The 8,419-nt window shown below is 35.4% G+C and overlaps 1 protein-coding gene across 1 annotated transcript; it reads left to right on the top strand.

Moving 5' to 3' along the window:
* Positions 1 to 2,070: 2,070 nt before the first annotated feature.
* PLGRKT (plasminogen receptor with a C-terminal lysine) lies at positions 2,071 to 8,141 on the top strand. The gene is given in 4 exon segments (XM_064736783.1): positions 2,071 to 2,208; positions 2,513 to 2,652; positions 3,609 to 3,718; positions 8,062 to 8,141. Coding segments are annotated over 4 exon segments (468 nt in total).
* The last annotated feature ends 278 nt before the right edge of the window (positions 8,142 to 8,419 follow it).

Raw genomic sequence — 8,419 nt, 5'->3', positions numbered from 1 at the left:
TACATCTACATAGAAGAAGTTTGCTCTAAGAAAAGAAATTACAGGCATTTTTCTATGCATTTTATTCCACCACTTGTTTTTGGATGGAGAAAGTTGAGGGTTATTTCACTCAAGTAAAAGAAAAAAGATCTAGTTAGAAAAGAATATGAAAAATGTTTGATAATGTTATCTGGCTGCTGTCTATAATATAGAAAACAAGTTGTTTTCAATTATCATAGGTTATTTATATGAACTACTTGTAGATATACATGGAAGTACCCTTGGACTTCTGGAATTTGATATGACAGGCTCCTGCAGCATGGTGTTTGTTTGACTTTATTGTTTGTGACTTATCTTTTTCTTTCAGCACAAGAGCTGTCAGACTATAACAAGTATGAGGGGTTTGTTTGTTGGGGTTTTTTGGGGTTTTGTGTGTGTGTGTGTGTGTATTTGTTTGTTTTTAAAGAAATCATGTTAGGATCCTTTACTTTACTTTTCTAAGTTTGAACTTACAGCCTTCTTTTTATCCCATACTTACTTCTTTCTAAACACTGTGCATGTTAAACTGTCTGTTTTTCTTCTTCTCCATTGTTCCCTTTTAGCAAGACCTGTATTTCATCAGCATATCCTTGTCCCACTTCCTTACCATGTGCTTCTTCAAATTGAAGCTCATTTAGGGTAATACTATGCATCTTGGAAGCACAGGTCCTTTTCTGTGCTGACAGGCAAACAAAGGGTCCCTTAATATTTTTCACACATGTGGAAACTACGCCTATAATCACACTGAAGATGAAAATAAAGTCATTAAATGGATATTACATGTCATTATTTTATCTTATCATGTCAGCCCTCAGCAATTTACCAGGCTTAGGATATTTGGGACCAAAATGGGTCTAATTAATGGGCAGTGTACTTGTTTATTTTAGAATTTCCAACTGCCTTGTAGGTGACAAAATAAAATCTAATTATTTTGATATTTTATTAAGTGGTCGGTCAGCCATTATATAATTACTTCTTCTGAAAAAAAAGAAAACCAAAACAAAGCTATCTGAAAATTATGGCTATCAGAAAGGTAAAGCCTGTTGATATTTTTTGTGAGAACAACAATTGCAATGTAAGTCTTGAGGAAAGAGAAACAGATGAAATAGTACTGTGAGACTATAGTGAATGTTGTTTTTCCTACTGTGTACAATTATATGTAATTAGATCTGTCCTTTTTTCATTATGCTGTTTCAAAATTATTTCTACCTATCTAGATACTGAATGAACTTGTAAATAAGACAGCAAGATCAACATAGTCTGAAGAAATAATTAGTAACAATTTAACAGAAATTGTTCTGTTCATGCTAAATCAATAGTAATGGAGATGAATAAATGGGTGGAAAACTTAAGTAATTACAAATCCTTTAAATTATTCTTGAATTAGAAAGCAGGACAAAAGAACATATTTAATTACTTTTAGAGATTCATTAGAAGAGAACTTTCTGAATTCAGTCTTTGTTCTTTCTTCCCTAGAATACACTCATTTAGGCAGCTGGTATTCTGTTTCCTGTACCTTGTTGAACTTCTCATCCAACTTGGTTAGCTAGCCTAGACATACAAACCCAGGTATTCAATTTTTTCCCCACAAGATGGATTACAAACATTGCTGTGAAGAAGACTTGTTGTTCTGTTAACTAACTTCTCCACTTTGGTTTCACACTGCTTATTTTTGGCACAATTATTATTTTTTCATCACTCTAAAAAGGAAATTCTTTTTGTGTTCTGTATAGTTGACAGGAACTTCTGTTCCTGAAATACTGAATTTACCTTATTTAAATGAAAATGTAACAGTAGATTTAGATGGGGCATGTAACTAAAAATTTAAATCTAATAGTCTGCTTTTTTATTCTTCTGTAACATAGAAAATTCTTCTTGGACATGTGAATATATTGACTATATTGTACTTTTGAACAGTTTTCAATTTTAGTTATAGAAGTATTTCCTTATGGACTTTTGATATATATTTATTATCTATTAAAAATCTGTTGTCTTCATAGTGCTTTTCTATATTTGTAACTGTGGTGTTGCAGAAGAGTTATGAGCTTTACGATGCATCAAGAGGAAGAAGAAATCCTGAAAGGGCAAAGAGCTGCCAAGATTGACTCTAAAATTATCGCAACTAAATTAGAATTAAGCAGAATGAATTGGGAAAGCAGGTATGCTATGAATCAGCATGGAAATGCAAAGGTCAGAGAAACTTAATCTAGAGAGTCTTGCTGAGACTTGGGTCCCACTCAAAACCTAACACTGCAATTTTGCTTGTATGGACCTTGAGAAGCACAATTAGAAAGATTCTGCATAAAAGCATTTGCTAATTGACCTAAATGGTTTTTGGGTAGAAACTATTACTGAAGAAGGCCATGCTCAATCAAAACCCATGAAAGACTGCCTTCTTAGTTAGTGTTTTGGATTTATAGACCACTGAGAGATTGAGTCAATCTTTAAAATAAATTTATGACTTAGATTTGTTTAACTTGTCTCCCTTCTTTAGTTGGAAAGGCAACTAGCACTGCAGAACCTGATGAAAGACAGGCAAATAGCCGTGCTGATTGCTTGGACGTGAGAATTTCTCAAGCATTTCAGGACATTTTTTGGACACTTACTACTGTAGTTTTAACAACTGGATATGAAGTTTATTCCCTAACAGGAAATGTAAGTATATTACATGATATATTTTTATTTTGCTGGGTCTTGGTTTTGCATTTTTTATCCATTTTTTATTTTTTTGCAGGTTTTATCCAGTTTTTATCCAGATATTATTTTTATCCAGTAGTTGCTCAGAGACTGATAAAATGACAAATGGACACTGCTTTGAGTGTGTTCTGGTTATGTATGTACTGCAGATTTATTTAAAAGTGGAGACATGAGCGGACAATAAAATGACAATAAAATATCTGAAGTACAAAACGTCCACTACAAAATAACAGTTGTGTGTGGAAGAGGGGAGAGTATTAAAAAGCCGCGCTATTTTATTGTCTGTACTGAGATTTAATGAATTGTTAGTGAGTAGCACATTCTCCATCTGGATTTTTTTTAGTGCAGGGAACAAGTGGACATATTCTGAAGTCTGCTCACTTAAATTTAAATCAACTGACCCAAGGGAAAAAGAAACCTGCTAATAAAGCTATATTGAATAGGGAAGAACTTGCCCTGCAGTACTTTTGGTTGATAATGTTTTCTTGGGCTGTAAAACTTTTAGAGGGAATTAGGAAATATTTGTGGTTTTGTGTATATAGTGAAGATCAAATGCACCTTATGCATTATGGGTTCTCTGTAGCATTCGGAAATGAACATAGAATCTATATTGTTATATGTTGCAAGTGGCTGGGTATATGGCACTGCACATGCATGCTAAACGAGTTAGATCAACCCATATTTGTTAATATTTTCAAAAATCACTACTGTATTTTTAAAATACTCTTAGGTTGAGAAAGAAGGCAACCAGAAGACAAATGTTTCTGAGGAAATAAAAACTTGCTCTTTGTTTAGAGATTTTTAGAAGGATACACAAGTCTTAGACAGTCAAGGTCAGCCTAGAGTAACAGTGCTGATGTGCTAAATATACTAAATAATTTTTTCTTGCACAGAGCAATAAAAAAGAAGAACCCAGCAGTTTTACTGCCAATACTTCCCTTATGCTTTGTATTTTCCTATCATTATGATGTGGGCTATGGGACACTATTGCAAAGGATTGAAGGTATGTAAGTCTGTCCTGTTCTCACAGAGAACCAAGCTTCAGATAACCTGTTATGTTTTTTTAAAATGGCTGGGAGAAATCTTGTAATAGATATTTGACGGTTTCTTTGACAGAAATATTATGTCTCATTTCTTTTCCTGCTGTTGAAATCAGATATTTGCTAGTCAACAGTACTCATTTCTTTTCAGTTAAGACTGTTATTTTATCTTCTTGTTTCAAATACAGCTGATGTAAGAATTGGATATCTGGGAGAAGTGCCAGATGTAGTGATTTACTTCTGTGTTCCACTCTCTTGCTGTTTTTTTGGGGAAAGGGTTAGGGATTACAATATAAAGGAACAGAGACATGAATCATGGCCTCACACCTTCATGACCAAACACAGCCATCAGGTGATGATCTTACTGCAGTGTCCTGCTAAGACTGAAGAAAGGTGAGTCCTGGAAAGTGGGGCCTTGCCTCATAGCTGTCCCTTGTCTATATGATTAAATTATATACATTGTGTTGAAGTTTATGGAGATGCATTTATGTTAATTCTGATTCCTAGTGAAGGAGACTGGCTCAGTGAGTGTAGACTGTAAGTGAAAACAGCATCAGACCATGGCATGTCACCTTTACAAACTGACTTAGTTAACTAAATCTAACTAATTGTCTTGTCTGCTACTGGCACAACTGTATTGAAACAAAATAAAAACCTGTTTCAGCCCTTAGTCTTTAGCCTCCAGATCTAACACTTGGGTTTCCTAACTCCGCATGCTTCATGGGAAATAGTGGTAGGTTAATTAGACAAAACCTGCTGTAGTTCCTGCTGCATGCAGGTGCAAATACATTTTGGTCATGCAGGATTGTATACCTGTGACCATTTCCCCAACAGCATTAAACAAACTTCTCTGGATTTTATTATAAAGAGTCAGCTAAGAACAGGGAAGAAGGGTAGTTCTTAGAAATAAAAGTATTGAAAAGGAGATTAGTACACACAGAGCAGAATTAGCACTTGGAATTTAGAATTTATATATAATGTGTTTACTCTGTATTGTGTGGTCCATAGGTTGAAGAGGAGCAATGTTATTCTATTGCTTTCCAAATATGAAAAGTCATCTTCATCACTTCAGATCCATTAGGAGAACTTCAGCAGCATGCAAGGCTTGTGAAAATGTTTTGCAGAAAAGAAACTGTGGAACCAAATAAAAAATAAAATTGAATATGCCAAACTAACTCTGTCTTTTCCAGATTTTTTTTCTAAAAGAAATGTGGTAGATCCATTATAAACTCGTGAAAGCATTTGATGGGGTATTACCTAAAGATTAAATTAGCATGAAAGACATGGAAATTAGTAGAGAGGTAAGCATGGGAATAAATAAATTATGTCAAATCTTGGGCTTGAAAAGGAAGGTTGGGCTTCAGCAGGGTTATTAACAATATTTCTCAAGATTTGGTCTGGATCTTCATTTGCTTTATATGTTAAATTATGAAGATAATTATCCAATTATCTTAATTGGATAATTTAAGTTAATTAATAATTAAGATCATTAAGTTAATTAATAATTTAGTTAAATTATCCAATCCTAATCAAATCTTTGGGTTACAAACTTGATTAAGTTCATCAACAGAGAAGAAATAAGCTGTAGTGCAAGAAGAATTGATGTTCTGAAGAAATGAGACAACAAAATAGGATTCAATTAGCTAATGTCAGCAAGAAACTGGGGATTAATAGGGATTTCTACCACCCAAGCTCATCAGCTGGAAATGGTAGAAAAAGGGAAGACTTGAATGCTGATGATAAGCAGAATGAATATAATCCAAATAATGTGATGAAATTGACCTAAGCAAAGTCTAGAAACATCAAGTGAGGTTTCCTAGTATCATAGCATGGTTGAGTTGGAAGGAATCTCTGAAGGTTATCTGGTCCAAGCCCCCTGCTCAGACAGGATCATCCCTAGCCAATTGCCCAGGAAAATGTCCAAAAGGCTTTTGAATATATCCAGGGATGCATATTTCACAATCTTAGTACAGAGTACAGATGGGAAGGTGCAGGAAAATAACTCCTGTGGAAATTCATATGTAATTCAGATCACTTCTGGAAAGGGAATCTGTAATTTTACTGAAGAGCTAAAACTATTAGGGAATGACAAGCTGCCTTGCAAGAGGAAGAAAAGTGATTAATTTGATTTAGCTTTGTAAAAAGACGTGAGAGATTTGGGTCTACAGATCCTACTTACAGGATAGGATAAAGGAAAGTAAGAGAAGGAAATTAAACTAATTACCAATATCAGCACCAGATTAAAAGGAAATGGAATAGCCCAGATGAATCTGGTCTGGAAATCAGGTTCAGGAGTTCAATTTGATTTTATGATTAAAATTACGTAGTTGAAGAGAAGGTTTTATGACACAATTGACCTGCAGCCACAATGCTTGTTCTCAATACTCAACTGATCCCCATGTTCACTCCCATACCTTTGCAACCATTTCTGTGCTTGTCTATCTATTCTACTGGTGCTAGACAAGCTATTGCTTGTCTATCTATTCTCTGGTGTAATAATGAATGTATACACCATTCCCTTTACTGGTCTTTCTTTAAATGGTCTCTTTCTTCCAGGGTACACCTATCACCAACCTCATAGCCAGTTCCTTCTCCTAAAATAATCTGCAGTTATTTCTGTGCTGCATGGTGAACCTTGTATCTGAACTAAGGTGATCATATAACATCTGCATCTGCTGCCTTTCATCCTTTGGCATCATTTTATACCCCTGAAAGGTTTCATTGTTTCTCTTTCATTAGCCATCTTGTTTCTGATCTTGCTTACAGCTATTGTTTTCTTCTGTCTCTAGCCTACTTGACCAAACACTATCTCATTATTTTAGTATTCTTCCACTGAAATATTGGAAGGGTATTTTTCCTGCTCTATAGCTTGGGCTAAGTAAAACCCAAACTGAAGACATAGAGGTAAATACCTGTTTTGAATTCTGCTTGTGCTGTTGGAAGGTCCTAAGTTTCCAGGGCTGTGTATCAGGACCTAATCTTTTGGGTCAGGGTTACAGAAGAGCTTTCAAACTATCTTTTCTAAACCTCTGAGGACACCAAGAATCAACCTGCTGTCTGTGTTCTTGGCTTTGCTGTTTTGCTTTTCCTCCTAGTCCAGGCACACATTGCTGGTGTTTTCCACACAAATTACTAGAGGAGGGGACGGATTTTATGGCCAGCCTCTAATTGCACAGAACATCTCTACTCAGCAATGGATCTCTGGCTGCCTTTTCTGAATTTCAGATAGATGAGTCCCTGTGTCCTGAGCAGGGCAATGTCCTCTAGTACATGTGAGGGACAGGCATAGAGATTTGTCTGTCTAGATCCCTGTCCCCAAGATCTCTTGCTATTTCATAATTAGATGCTATATGCAACTGACTGATGTTGTGCGAGTGGTAACCAGCGTTGGATATTACTGATGGTCCCAGGCACTGCAGTACTATAAAAATTACAGCTGGGAGATGTCAGCATTGAGAACTGTTTTATAGAATAATCATAATCCTGACTGCATTGCAATATTCAGTTAGGCTGATCACACATGAATACAGTCTCAAACCACTGCTATAAGGATCATAAAGCTGGGACTTTAGGCATAGATAAACAAGATTGTTGGCATTGTGCCAAATGGCATCAGCCAAAACAAATGCATTCTTTGCCTAATCTTCATCTCTTCTTATATCACAATCAGACCACCACAACATATGTATGATGTTCAGTCTGTATCTTTGTTTTTTGGATTCTCTGTCCTAGATGTTTTCATTCCAGCCTTACCCAGAGCATTCTGCACTCTACAACTTTTCCCTGCTATGCTTAATGTTTAGGTAACTGTTTTAGCAAAGTTTTTGTGAGCAGTGGGTTTTGAGCAATGCTTCTTCAAGTCCTGTGCTGCCCACATTCTGACCACCTTTTAGGCTAGTCCTGAGCCACAAAGAAAGATTGTGCCCAAATATGGTACATCTGTGACACTGTGTACAAGTTTACTTGTTAAAGCTTTTGTATGCCTTCATGTGAATGTCTGATCCACTTTGTTCTCAGATTCCTAATTACCCCACCAGTCCAAAATTCCTTAGAGACAACTTTGCTGGTATATTGACATAAGCTTATTTATAAAATACATAGCTATGAATTGCTATTTTGCTAATGTGGTCCAAACAAGAATGAGGGCCAAACAAATCAGTTTCTTAAGTTTTCCTTCCTTCCTTCCTTCCTTCCTTCCTTCCTTCCTTCCTTCCTTCCTTCCTTCCTTCCTTCCTTCCTTCCTTCCTTCCTTCCTTCCTCCCTCCCTCCCTCCCTCCCTCCCTCCCTCCCTCCCTCCTTTTTTAAGGTGAAGCAGAGAACATACTTGACACACAGAGCACTTTGCTGGAATTGCCTAGAGGACCTCTTACATTTAAAGATTTGTAGAATATCAGAATATCTCAGAGCAATTTCTTCATATAAAAAAATAGGAAGAAGGTAGTAAAGCTACATATCTGAAATGTGATTATAATACTGCATTTTAACATAACTAAATTATTAAAAATTTGATAAGATTATGAGATTTTATAAAATAAAAAATTAATGTATTTTTTAAAATTAGTACTTTCTAAAGCAATTGGTTTCATATTATAAGTATCTCTTTAAAATAATCATTATTCTGTAGTATATTTTCCTTGTTTATAATGAAATATTGTACTTGCACT

This window comes from Zonotrichia leucophrys, chromosome Z (assembly GCF_028769735.1).
Source record: "Zonotrichia leucophrys gambelii isolate GWCS_2022_RI chromosome Z, RI_Zleu_2.0, whole genome shotgun sequence".
NCBI classification, from domain to species: Eukaryota; Metazoa; Chordata; class Aves; order Passeriformes; family Passerellidae; genus Zonotrichia; species Zonotrichia leucophrys.
The sequence above is the reverse complement of the archived record's forward strand: the minus strand, read 5'-3'. Positions and strand labels throughout refer to the sequence as shown.